The sequence below is a fragment of the Octodon degus genome, unplaced genomic scaffold (genome assembly GCF_000260255.1).
Source record: "Octodon degus isolate 3935 unplaced genomic scaffold, OctDeg1.0 scaffold00029, whole genome shotgun sequence".
In the NCBI taxonomy this organism is placed as follows: domain Eukaryota; kingdom Metazoa; phylum Chordata; class Mammalia; order Rodentia; family Octodontidae; genus Octodon; species Octodon degus.
Genome location: NW_004524605.1, coordinates 3,442,116 through 3,456,504, shown reverse-complemented (window position 1 = coordinate 3,456,504; position 14,389 = coordinate 3,442,116). Strand labels below are relative to the sequence as shown.

General features: G+C 36.3%; 1 protein-coding gene across 1 annotated transcript in view; it reads left to right on the top strand.

The window, feature by feature from the left end:
* Fnip1 (folliculin interacting protein 1) overlaps nt 1–14,389 on the top strand; it is a 141,769-nt gene that overhangs the window by 89,003 nt on the left and 38,377 nt on the right. Inside the window, exons 10-12 of the mRNA XM_004629439.2 lie at nt 691–892; nt 4,559–4,644; nt 12,314–12,460. Of these exons, the coding sequence (XP_004629496.1) occupies nt 691–892; nt 4,559–4,644; nt 12,314–12,460 (435 nt within the window). The remainder of the gene's footprint in view (nt 1–690; nt 893–4,558; nt 4,645–12,313; nt 12,461–14,389) is intronic.

The following is a 14,389-nucleotide window of genomic DNA, read 5'->3' as shown; positions in this document are numbered from 1 at the left end:
ACTGTAGTTTCAATTTACATTTGTCTGGTGGTAGTAGTGGTGTTGAGGGTCTTTGCAAGTGCTTATTAGTCATTTGTATGCCTTTTGGGGAGATACCTGTTTAGGTCCTTTGGCCACTTTTTAAGTCAGCTGTTGTGTTGATTTGTGATTTTTTTCTTTAAATCGATTTTAGATATAAACACCTTACCAGATTTAGGATTTACAAATACTTTCTTCCATTGTATGGATTGCCTTTCATTCTATTGATCATATCATTTAATGTACTAAAATTTTTCACTTTTAGGTAGTTTTTTAAAAAATTGTTCCTGAGTTTTTTGTGTTATATCCAAGGAACCTTTGCCAATCCAATGTCATGAAATGTGTATGCTGTTTTTCCTTTTAAAAGTTTATGTTTAGCTTTTTGATTGTATGCCATGTTTTGATATTCATAGTTTTCATATTTCTATTTGACAATTTTATTCTTGAAAGATTATTTTTAGTTAGTGTTAACCAAAATTATTCATAATCTGACATGAGTAAAAACATGAGAAACAATAGAGTAGATTCCACAAAGAGATACAATTGATAGTAAAATCTAAATAATTTTGATGAAACAGCAAAAGGTATTTAGATTGCCTACATTTAATTAGCAAATAGATTGAATTGTGAATTTATTTACTTTTTTTAAATTAAAAAACATATATTTTCAAGGTCTATAGAAGAAAGCTTTAATCTGTCAGATGAAAGCTGTGGCCCTAACCCAGGAATTGTGAGAAAAAAGAAGATTGCAATTGGAGTAATCTTTTCATTATCCAAAGATGAAGATGAAAACAACAAATTTAATGAATTCTTTTTTTCACATTTTCCTCTCTTTGAAAGCCACATGAACAAATTAAAGAGTGCAATAGAACAGGTAAGGTTAGTTATTCCTATCTTATGCTAACTTTTGTCTTTTCCTTTGAATTTTATTCTTCTGATTTAGCATTATGTGTATTCATTTTTCAGAAAAATTAACAGCCACCATTAATTCTGTAAGCTAGTGCCTTACACAATAAATAATCTGGTAGATAAATATACATCAACCTTTTAAAAAAGATCTTGCTGTCCAATAAAAGATCTAAGGCTCTTCAATCAGAAACTAAATATTTGAGGACCCATAACAGGACTAGGGTAGCAAATGAAGAGAAAAAAGCAGTACTTCTGATCTCATGGGATAGCAAATAAACAAATGAACATACATTATTTTCAAGGATTACTTGAAATACAAATTAGAAGGGCCAGCCAAATAGCTCTGCGGATTAAAGTGCCTGCAAGCAGGCCCAGGGCCCAGGTTCAGTCCCTGGGCCTGCCATGCCAGCCCTGCCCCCGGGGCATGCTGAGATGGCAGTTGAGACTGGGCATGGTGGTGTGAGCCTGTAATCCCTGCTCTTGGAAGGCTGTAAACAGGAGAATCGGTATGAGTCCAATCTAGTAGTGAGACCCTGAACAACCTGTATTTCCCTAAAATACAGGGAAAAAAAAAAAAAAAAACCCAACAGATTAGAACCTAAAGATAGGCAAATATTTTTAGTTCAGAAGAAATAAAAATGTCTTATTGGGAAAAGGTTTCATTTGTATAAATCTTGAAGGATATGTATGATATTTTAAACAGAGCTTTGAAAATTGGACACAGCACAATGTCAAGACAGTAGATGTCATTACCATCTATCCAGAGGGAACTCATTACTTTTTTGCTGAAAGTCTTACTCAGTTCTTTTCTTTGGTGTACTTTTACTTGGTAGGGATTATTTTGCATTTTAAATTTCATGCCCATTTCAAAAACTTGTTATTGTAGTTTGGCCTTGGACTATGATCCTTCTGCCTCAGCCTCCTTGACAAACTAGTGTAACAGTTTTGCACACCGCCATGCACAGTTTATACATTTTCTGAAATATATTTTACTGGATTTTCTCAATATAAGAAACAGTCTTCTTAGTAGGCCTTTACACATTTTTGCAATAAGTGCTACATTATAGTTAACATCTTGGTGAATTTTCCAGTTTATTTCTAAGAAGAGATTGCTGAAAGTCAAATTAAAGAATTAATGGTTGTGACCAAAGTTATTAATCTGACAGGTAGAAGTGAAAAGATAGAAGAAATAGTGAGCGATACTACAAACAGACTTAATAAGGGTGCAATTATGAAGAATCTGCAATGTTTGCCAGGAAAAATTCACTTTGTTTTTAAATCTCTTTTCAAAGTATACTTTTAGAAAATTAATTTGACAATAGTATAAAAGAGACTAGAACGAAAAGTAGAAAGACCCTAGCATGCAGAGGATACACCTCATCACTCAATGGTAATAGGCATTTGCCTCTGGAGCAGGCATGGATGTTTATTCACAGTGATCTATCAGGCCAAAAAAAAAAAAAAAGCAACAGACAGATCATCAGCAGTCCTTTTTTACTGAACAAATGAATTAGAAGCCATTTGGATTTAAGTAAGATGCTGGTCACACTGCAGTTGGCCACTTTCTTATTTTGTAGTCCTTTGTTGTCAGAGTCACCATGCACATTTGTTGTGGCTGAAATATTTTCAGTTACTTGGAGAAGTATTTAAAGCTTTAAATTAAACTTTAGAGGCCCTTTGTAAAATTCATAAGTTTTTTTAAAGTGCTTTCATGTTTTAGTGCTTTGCCCTTTCTCTAATATAGAGTGTATGTTACTTATATATAACAGTTTTCTGGATACTTGTTTTACATCTCATTTTTTAAATTAAAGCTGACATAAAAATGAATGCTTTAATATAAGTGAATGAAAAATCTAAAAGTTTGTTGGTAGTTAATGACAGAATTGGGGAAATACTAGGCCATCTAAAGAAATTGTCGGCTGTGACTCATCCACATGGCTGCACTGATAAAGGTTCTACAATCTGAGGTACAGGATCTCAGGACAAATCCTGAGGGCATTTCACTGACCTTCTCAGACCAAAAAGCTACAACTCTTGTTGCATAGGTCCTGCTTTACCTTGGTCTTAACCATCCAGCAGAAAAGTATGAAGACGAAATTATAAGAAATAAAGCCATGCTGTTAAGTTGAGCTGTGGGGGACTCAGGTCAATAATTTCTGACATTGCCAGTTAAACAGAAGACCCAATGCTATTATGGGCTACTGGACTCTTTTAGAATATTTTGCTGAGTTTACACACCTATAATATTCAATAACGGAACTTAGAAAAAATGGGGTATACAGATGAATGTCCATTTTGTATCTGTATATTCAAAGTGGTTGAGATAGATATATAGTTACATTCTGTTAATGAATAGAATGATTTGTTCTAATGGAGTTTGTAAATAGGATCACAAGTCCGCATCTTGTACAGCAATTAACCACTAAGAAGAATATATGCAGTGTATTATGTGTTGAAAAAAAAAAAAGGTAAAAAAAGAAATTGTCATGGGGCAGCTTTTAAGCCATTGTTATTTTTTAGTAAAAGCTGTGAATTTTGCTTTTGAGGACCTTCATAATTAAAGTCTATGCCTTTTTTTTTGAGAGCTGTAATGCAATTTTAAAATATTGCTGATAAGATAGTAAGAACCATTCCTTAATTTCAGCAAAAGAACATTGATTTATTTCTGAATATTAATCTCAGTTCTGTTTTTTGTTTTTTGTTTTCCGAAACAGAGGATTGAACTCAGGCTCTTGCACTTGCGAGGGAAGCGCTTACTCTACTGAGCTATCTCCCTGGCCCCTAATCTCAGTTTTATAAACATAAATTTTCATTTTTGTCTTCTGATGTTTGATTCCTGGTAGTCTGGCCATCTTTTAAATATGTTCTTTAAAGATTTTTAATCAGCTTGTTATATAAAGAATTTGTTCCAAAAAGATTGTAAATTGGGATTTTATTTTGTTTTTTTTTTCCCCACTTTTTGTATTCATGGTCTTCTTTTTATCTTCTTGGTCTAAATTTTTCAGCTTGTACTTAATTTATTTTTGGGGTTCTTTTGTTTGTTTGTTTATTTGTTTGTTTTGTTTTGTTTTGTTTTGGGATAGTCTTGCTATATAGTTTTGGCTGCCCTTGAATTCTGTGTAGCCCAGGCTGGTCTTGAACTTGCAGTGAACCTCTTGCCTCAGCTTCCTAGTGCTTGCGATGTACCACAATACCTGGCTAAAATATGTTTGTAAAAAAGCAAATATGAGTAATAACTTGAGATACTCATCAGCAGAATTTTTATATTCTAGGTGTAAAAAAACAATACCAGCAGAAGTAGTATCTATGAAATATAAAAGTAAAACCACAAGCTGTTATTATGTCTTGTTCTGTTTTTAAAAAGGAAGTTTTTGGCATCCCAGAGACTTGTCAACATCACTATTATCATTGTACAGTTGACAATTATGATAGGGTTCAATGGTTGAAAAATTAAAAAATTTTGATAATCCCCAATGTCCAGAGGTATAGAAGGAAAAGCCACTGTAAATATGTGTATCTTTTTATTTCCTTATAGATTAAATTGTTGATAGTGTTGTATAACATGTGGTTTTTCTTTCCATGCTTTATCATAATTCGTGAAACAATTAACTGTGTAATGATTGTTTTCAAGGCTATGAAAATGAGCCGGAGATCAACTGATGCCAGTCAGAGGAGTTTGGCATATAATCGAATAGTTGATGCCCTAAATGAATTCAGGTACATATTCCCCAGTTTTCCATAATGCAAAGATGTTTTGTGGTGTACACAGGAAGGAACTTTTCTTTAACTTGTTCTAATAAAATTCACTTCTTTAAATTTCTTGGTCCCATAGTCATGTGAGGGTCTAATATTCAGTAAGGCCCCTACCTCCTGTGCTGTTAAATCTGAAATGTAATTGAGATTGAGTAACATTTGAGGCCCATCAGAGGCATGGTTTTTAAAAGTGGACCTTTTGTTTTTGATAAGCAAATATGACCAGAAGATAACTATTGTTCCAGAAATAGGCTTTGTTCTGTCTTGAGCTCCTAGGTAAAGGAACTAGTTAAGTGTTGTTTAACCAGTGACATCATCAGATGTTCCTTGATGCACTGAAACAAGAATATATGATATCAGGAATATGAACTCTGTGATCTTAATGGCTTTATTGATTGGTTCTTTCTCTTGACATGTCACAGCAAGTACTCTTTCTTCTACCAGTATTTTCTAAGGCTCCACATTTATTGTTTGTAAAGCCAAGTGTTGTAGCTGTCCTGTAACTGTATGGCCAGTAGACATGCAGAAAGTGGACATACGTTAGGAATCACTAAGTGCTATCTACTGTGAAGGAGATTCATTTGAGGTCTACTTTAACCTCAGGTTTAACTTTCTTTAGATGAGAGATGGTATAGCACAGAAAATGAGACCAGAAAGGTTTGATTCGGTGTTCTAATCTTGGCTGTGCCATTTACTACCCTTGGTGACTTTGGGCAAAACCGTAGCATTTAGTACTCTGGATTTCTAATCTAAAGCATGCAGATTCAACCGGGTGAGGTGGCACATGCCTGTTCTTCCGGTACTGGAGGCTGAGGCAAAACGATTACTGCAAGTTCCATGCCAACCTGGGATATATAATGAGTTCAAGCCCAGCCTGAACTGCCTAGTGAGATCCTGTTTCAGAAAACCAAAACAAACAAAGCAGATCATTAATATGCACATTTAGTAATAATATGGTAAGATTATTTTAAGGATTAAAGTAAGATAAGATAGTGCCTGATACTTAGCAGAATGCCTGACTTTTTTTTACAAAAAAACTTCTCTCTGGCAGATACTACAGCATTACTTCCCCAGTTTTGGTCCTTCACATCATACTCATGATTTTCTCAAATCTGACACTTGAATTTAATACTTTTGGATATGACCAAAAAATGATCTCTAATGAAACTTTTATTACTCTGAAGGGGAAATCAGTATTTTCTTTGCTGTAGAATCATGTTACTTAGTTGAGGAAGAGAAAATGTCTGATCATTGTTTTATTTACCATAATTTGTAGGGTGGAAAACCTTTTCTGTGTAGTAATTTCAGTTGTTAGGGGAAATGGAGAGAAACAAATACAATTTAATTTTAAGCTGTATTATTACTTTTTGGTCTTGGAAGAAAATTATTTACATAAGTGATACCTAATTTGCATTATAATTTCTGCTATACATATGTACAGTAATTTAACACAGTTAATTTGAGGCCATTCTTAATTTATTGTGTGAAGCATATAACTATGATACCTTAATTTTGTGTCTAATATAGTGAAAACCTTATAACATTAAATTTATCTTAATTGTTGAATGTATAATAATGTTAAGTATATTCAGTAATTCATGAAGATACCACTTGTAATCACTGAGACTTACATCCAAAGCTATTCACAATTCCATTTATTCAAACTTCAAACCTTAAAGAATTCAGGTTTTGCATCCTTCACTCTCTTGTCTCCCTCTTCCCCTCCTCTCTCATGTTTTGATTAAACCCTGGGCCTTTGCACTGAGCTACATCCCCAGCCTTTTTTATTTTCCTTTATTTTGGAATGGGGTCTCATTAAACTCCATAGCCTGGCCTTGAACGCGTACTCATCATGTCCCAGGGCCAGGGAGATAGCACAGTGGAATAAGTGCCTGTCTGGCAAGTTCAGGGTTCCTGAGTTCAATCCCTGCTACCACAAAAAAAAAAAAAAAAAAATCTTAGTCATTCTGCCCCAGACTCCTAAGGCAGGGGTTAAAGATGTATACTGATTTACTTTGCTATACTTTTTTTTAAATATATTTAGTACAGGGTCTCACTATACAGGTTGAACTCGCAGTGCTCCTCCTGTTTTCAGCCTCCCAAGCACTGGGATTATAGGCACATGCCACCACACCCAGTCTTTTGCTATACATTATTAAAAGCATTCTAAAGACACCAGGGGCTGATGGTACATGCCTGTAATCCCAGCACTTGGGACGCTGAGGCAGGATTTCAGGTTTGAGGTCAGTCTCAACTACATAGAGAATTCAAGGGCAATCTGAGCTATGTAGTAAGACCCTCTTAAACAAACAAGTATTATATAGATGCAAAGTAGTGGGTGAGGGCTGGTAAGATAGTTCAATGGACTAAGCACCTGCTTAGGCAAGCGCAGGGACTGGGGTTTGATCCCCTGTGCCACAGGCTGCGCTAGCCCTGCCCCTGGCCTTGCTGAGCCAGCCACCCCATCCAGGTGTGGTGGCTCACTCCTGTAATCCCAGTGCTGGGGAGGCTGAGAACAGGAGCCTGAGCTATGTAGTGAGACCCTGTACCAAATACATTTATAAAAAAAAAAAAAGTAGGCAGTGAAAAGAGCATTCTAGAGGGAATTCAGAGCAGTTTTCATGAACTGATAGTTCTTTATTTTTGTAACTTTTTTTTTTTTTTTTTTGCAGAACCAGGGATTGAATTCAGGCCCTTGCTTGCCAGGCAAGCGCTTATTCTACTGAGCCATCTGTCCGGCCCTGTTTTTGTAAATTTTGAAATTAATATGGACCTTTTTGTTTTTGAAAGTGTTTATGTAAAAGCACAAAATTGATACTCTTATAAGATGATCTAAATAATTTTAATGTCAGTACCATAAATTTACTAGAGATGAGAATTTTTAAAGCATATTGTTTTAATATAAATGTTTAGATATGTTGTGATTCAACAGTACATTATGCTAAGTTGCTTAAAATAATTTATTATGATTCAGGCTTACATTAGAGAAATGTCCTGTTGATTTGCTATTTCATTAAGTATTCTATAAAGAAAAAGAAGGCCGCATTAAGCTCACAATAAATATTTCATGTATTCTCAGTGTTGAATAAAATTTTGAGATTAAATGAACTGTAGATTTTAAGTGAACTGTAGATTTTTACCAGTTCTATTTTATGTAGATTCCCATGTAGTTCTATGCACATACCATTTACATAGCTGGAAAGTGGAACTTTATATAACTTACCCCTCAAAAAAATTCTATAAAGTATGCCTTCAGCATGAATGTAAATAGTATTTGATAAGTATGAAGTTATAGTCATTTTAAAATTTAATCCATAGTTTGAAAACTTAACTAAAGATTCTTAATGATTTGTTTATGCTAAAGTAGATCCTATGCCACTGTTGTCAGAGTAACTTGTACTAACTGGCCAGTTATTTTACTTATAGTTTTTATTTTTATGATTTTGTTTAGCTGACTTTGCTCTGGAATTACTATAAATATGCTATGAATAATTTTCTTTATCTAAAACAATCCTAGAGGTTCCCTTTTAAAAAATTATTTTAACTGAACATAAAACATTATGGGGTACCATGTAATGTTTTGACACATGTATTCATTGTATAATGTCTAAGGGAAAATGTGTCTGCCTCCTCAAACATCATTTCTTTATGATGAAAACATCGAAAATTCTTTTAAAAGTAAGTATGCAGACTTGGGTGTAATATTGTATCCCTGTCATCACAGATAATGGGAGGCTGAGGCAGAGATTGCTTGAGCCCAGGAGGTCAAGGTCAGTCTGGACAATAGGATGAGACCTCATCTCAAAAAAGTTCAAAATACCATTATCTGTGATGACAGTACTGTGCAGTAGCACAGGAGCTATAAGCCCCTGCTCTGAGGTCATGTCCAGCTGAATGTGTGTTCCTGCTCTTGCCTGGTAGACAAAAGAAACAGAGCTCAGATCCGAACAAGTGAGCATTAGGATTGTGGAGGGTTATAGGTTGGTTCTACGACCTCTAAACCCTCTTGAAATTCTGGCTGAACCTGGCCTTTGGTCATGTGGGTGGGCTGAAGTATTTACCTTGTAATACTCTGGGTGTCTCTGTCCTTGTCTTTCTATGTCTCCTCTCTCTCTCTCTCTCTCTCTCTCTCTCCCTCCCTCCCTCCCTCCCTCCCTCCCTCCCTCCCTCCCCCCTTTCCCTGTCTCTCCCCCTCCCTCTCCCCCTTCTCCTCTCTCTCTCACCCCCCCACCACCACCACAGTACAGGGTCTCACTATGCAGCTTGGACTCATAGTGATCCTCCTGATTTCTATCTCCATAGTGCTGGGATTACAGACATGCACCATCACATCCAGACTCCATCACTGACTCAGCACACCTTGGGCAGGACCAGCGCAGCATGCAGTGCTAGGGATTGAACCCTGGCCCCTGTGCTTACCTAAACAAGTGCTTAGTCCGCTGAGCTATATCGCTGGCCCTACTCTGGGTGTCTCTTGCCGGCCTGACCACAGCTCCCTGACCATGGATGTCCACCAGGGCTGTCTTCACCCAGTCACAGTTGGGGTTTAACACTGGGAGCCCTGAGAGGAAGCCAGTCTGAAGCTGTTCCACATCCCTGGTTCGGTTGACCCCTCTATAAATGGCATCTAACCAACCACTCTCTCCAGAGTATGTGGCAGGCAGTTGGACTGGAGTCACTCACCAGCTGTTGCAGTGCACAGCACCCACTGCTCCCTTCCACTGGGGTGTTTCTCCCTAAAGCCCTCTGCATCATTGCTTCAGATTTGATCTTCCTTTCTCACAAGCTAAGTAAGAGCCAGAGAGAAAGTACAGATTGCCCCTTTTTCTGTGTTGTAGTCTGTCTCTCCAGTTTCTTTTAGGCTCCTGTTTTCTGCCATAGCCTTCCTGGATTCTAGGGATCCACCTCCTCCTTCCATCATTTCTTCTCCAAGTTGTTATTTTCCATTGTCTGGATTCACAATTTTCGAGAGGCTGTTTGCTAGTCTGCTGTGTTTCTCTAAGTCTGTCTTAATTTATCAATTTTAAGATCCTTTTTGGAGGGGGAGTTGTTTACCAGGGATCAAACTCAGGACTCTGTCCTTGCCAGTCAGGGGCTTACACCACTGAACTGTCTCCCCAGCCCTAATTTATCAATTTTAGATCATAATGATTTTCTACTATGGTAGATAAATGTATATCTACTCCTTAGTTTTTTATCTTCTTGGTATAGCTAATGGCACTATTATGTTCTTTGGCTCTGTGATGTGTTGTACTTGCTTTGATAATTTATTTTCTTCTATTTTTTTGTCTCTGGAATGCTTTATGTTTTATGATTTCCTTTTGGTAACATTTATGCTTAGTTTCAGATGATCTTTTTCTTTGAAAAGTATCTTTTGTCATATCTTTCAGAGTATACATTAGAATTTTATTTAGAAGTTTTCTTGAGTTTTGTGCATTGTTTGCTTTTTTTTGAGTTGTATGCCTAGTATGTGTGTATTGTTTCTGTTTCTCCCTCTTCTTGAGGTCTTTCATTAAATATCAGGGTTATTTGCTTGCCCATTTGTAGTTCTGAGATGAGATTCCAAACAGCATGTTGGAACTTCTCTTCATAACAGGGTTTTGACTACAAAGCTTCATTTTAAGAGATTATTTCTCAAAACTTTTTTCATTATCATTTTCTGTAGGATTACATATAGACATTTCTTCTCTAACCCTTGTCTCCATCTCCCATATATAATTTAATACCACAAAATATGGTCTGTATGTCTTTTTACTTTGTAATAGGTTCATATATTCAGAAGGATTTAGAGAAGGTCTGTATTTTGGAAACCCACTTACTGTAGTCATTCTCTGAAGAAATGGAATGGTAGTGTAGGGGTCAGCAGCTCTTTATGGGTCTGAATTAATGCTTTAGTTTCTGGTCTTATATTTTAACTCTTAGGTTCTACTTTAGCATATACTTAGGATTCTTTCACTCCTTTCTGCCCCAGTGGGGCAAATAAGCTCTTGTTTGTCTAATTCCTCCTCTGTGAGGTTGTAACCCAGAGCTTCTCCACTGTGCTTCTTCAGTTGCTGTTCTTCTATTTATTTATTTATTTATTTATTTATTTATTTATTTGCCTTCTAGGATTTTATGAAAAATCTCTGATTTTTAATTTTCACTTTTGTTCCTTTCCAATTCTATTTGTTATAGTGGCTTATTTGTTTTCAGATTCTTAAAGGAGCATTCATTTGTGGCCTTGGTACTGAAAAAGGATTAGATATTATATAGTTTATCCATCCTATTTGAGTATCCTTAATCATATGCAAGAGGAAGCATTTTAGTAATATTCCTAGTTTGTATTCTTACATTTTATCTATAAGAATACATTGGGGGCTGGGGAGATAGCTCAGTAGAATAAGTGCTTCGCTGGCAAGCGCAAGGGCCTGTGTTCTATCCCTGGTTCTGCAAAAAAAACACTAAATTCTTATTTTCTGAGTTTCATTTAAAATGCCTTTAATTCTTAGTTGATAATTTTATGCCATACTGAAAACTTAATAAGTGATTCCTATTTGTTATTTCTGTTCATTGTAATATATCGGGTCCATATTTTTTGAATATTTAGTAAAGTTTATACAAGAGAATTCTTGTCTTTTAGGAAAAAAAATGAGGGATGGTAATAGAATTTGGGGAGATCTTAACAAACTTCCTAGAGTTGGATTTTTGAATACATTCTGAGCCCTCAGCCACATTTTTATTTAATTTAAAGATTAATTCAGTTCCTTCATTACACAGCTTATGTTTTAAGTGTTCAATAACTAGATAGGGCTGTGGCTAACAGACTGAAAGAAGAAACAGTCCTTTCCTTCATTGCCAAAACTTCCATGAAATAATACTGCAAAAAGTAGAAGGTAGAATAACCATCCTGTAGTTTCTCCAAAATTTTCTAGGTATTATACTTTAGGTTTTGTAGATTTGTTTAGTCTACCGAACAGATAGAACTTGAGTAGATAGTGATATAAAGGAAAAGAATAGATTATCTTGAATGTGCTTTGAAACCTTTAGGAGAGTACAAATCACAGAACTAGCTATTGTCCTAGTTAATACAAAAGAAATCTAGGAGAATACCATTATACTTGTGTAGTAATTTATTATGCTGAAAACTCAAACAGAAAAAATGCAGAAAGTTGGAGAGAGTTGTAAAATACAGCATGTGGTCCTTATCCTATAGAACTTTACCTAAGACCACAAAATGAGTCAGATAAACTGTTCTTTTGAGTGGGTAAATGGATACACTATTATCCACTAGAATATTTTATTTTGCACATGTTTATTTGTAGTATACTTAAACACAGTATATGCTTTAGAGTCTTAGAGCTGGAGTAGCCTTAGAAATTTTCTAGTCTTTTATCATCTTTCAGGTAGAAAGATGTACAAGTTAGAGAAATAATTTATTCTAGGGCATACTGTCAGTTGGGGGCAAAAACACCATCTTTGAAGTTCATGAACAAAGTATTTCCCATGATACTACACTGATTTCAAAGGAAAGACTTATCTTATTGACTTTTCTCAAAAACATGAAGTAGATATAAAGCCCAGACTGTCAGCATAAACCTTAAGGGTATGTGGTTTGAGGAATAATAAATTACATACTGTGTCTTCCTCTTTTTAGAACAACAATTTGTAATCTTTACACAATGCCACGGATTGGAGAGCCTGTCTGGCTTACGATGATGTCTGGGACTCCAGAAAAGAATCAGCTGTGCCATCGTTTCATGAAGGAGTTTACTTTTCTCATGGAAAATGCTGCCAGAAATCAGTATGGCTTGCTTTATATTTGTTTTTTATTGTTTCTTTGTCTGTTTATTAGTCGCCATTAGACTGTGAACAAATTCAGTTACCAAACTGAAAATAAAGAACACTGTCTGCGTAATTTTTTCATAGTAATAAAACAGTGTTCTAGGGCTGGCCAGATAGCTCAGTGTAGTAAAGTACCTGCTTAGGCAGATGCAGGGACCAGGGTTTGATCCCCGGCGTGCTGTGCCAGCCCTGCCAGACGGGCTCGCTGGGACAGTGACTGAGCCTGGACGTGGTGGTGCGCACCTGTAATCCCAGCACTTGAGAGGCTGGCAATAGGAGGATCACTATGAGTCCAATCTGTGTAGTGAGACACTGTAGACCCTGTATTAAAGACAAAAATAAATAAATAATTATTTTTAAAAATATTCTAAGAATAATCACATGATAGGGTATGGAAGAATGACCTAGAACCTTATAAATGAAAAAAAGTAAAAATGTTTTCAATTATTTGTTGAATTAAAATTCCTGACAAATTAATAGAATTTGCTGGGGCTTATTATTTATATGTTTTATCCATTTATGATCATTTTATTTCACAGAAAATATGTTTTAAAAAAACATGTAGGGCTGGTGAGATGGCTCAGTGGTCTAAAGCACCTACTTAGAACAAGCTTAGCAAAGCACAGGGACCGCAGTTCAATCCCCAGCACCACATGCCAGCCAGGCCCGCCCCCTGGTGGGCTGAGCTGGCCACAGAGATACACAAACAAACAAACAAACAAACAAACAAACATGTAAAGGCCAGGGAGATAGCTCAGTAGAATAAGTGCTTGCCTGGCAAGTGCAAGGACCTGAGTTCAATCCCTGGTTCCACAAAAAAAATAAAGAAGGGGCCGGGGAGATGGCTCAGTGGATTAAGCACTTCCCTGGCAAGCGCAAGGGCCTGAGTTCAATCCCTGGTTCCACCAAAAAATAAAAAAAAATTAAAAATTAAAAAAAAAAACATGTAAAGAAGTGCTAGAATTCCAATGATACTTTTTCTTTTGTATTTTAGGGAGGGGTGTACAGGGTGTTCAGGGTCTCACTACTAGATCAGACTTGTAGTGATTCTCCTGTTTACATCCTACCAAGTGCTGGGATTACAGGTGTGCGCTGCTACACCCATCCCAACTGCTGTCTCAGTGCGCTCCAGGGGCGGAGCTGGCATGGTAGGCCCTCGGGATCGAACCCCTGGCCCCTGTGCCTGCTTGCAGGTGCTTTATTCCGCTGAGCTATTTGGCTGGCCCTTTCAATGATACATTTTTAATGTGATATTTTATCATATTCTTCCAACTGCTTGTCAAGTCTTCAAAATCTATATGAGTAATTCAGATGTTTTTATATTCTTTCATAGTAATCAAAGATTTCCTTTGTTTTTCTCAGACAGTAAATTGGAAATGTAAGAACCTACTGGTTGCTTCATTAATGAAGTAGGTAGATTAAACACTAAAAAGAATCCCTACTTTTTAAAGTAAAATTGTATTTTAGCCAGGCATTGTGGCACAAGCCTTTAATTTAAGAACCACAAGGAGCTAAGACAAGAGATCGCCATTTTGAGTCCTGCTTCAGGACTCAACTTAGCATGCCCCTGTCTCAATATAAAAAATATAAGAGCTGGGAATGAAGTTCAGTACAGGCCCTAAATTTAATCCCTTGTGCCACACAAAATTAAGCAATTTATTTTGTAATTGTGATATGAAGTAGCTCCTTGTGACCATGTTCTTTATTTTAGGGATATATTTTAATTACTCCACCAGGAAAAAAAAAATTAGCTTTCTTTTTCATCTTGTATACTTGACCTTTTCCCTCTTTTTTTTTTTTTAACATTTATTGGGGCCGGGGAGATGACTCAGTGGATTAACCACTTTCCTGGCAAGCGCAAGAGCCTGAGTTCAATCCCCGGTTCCAT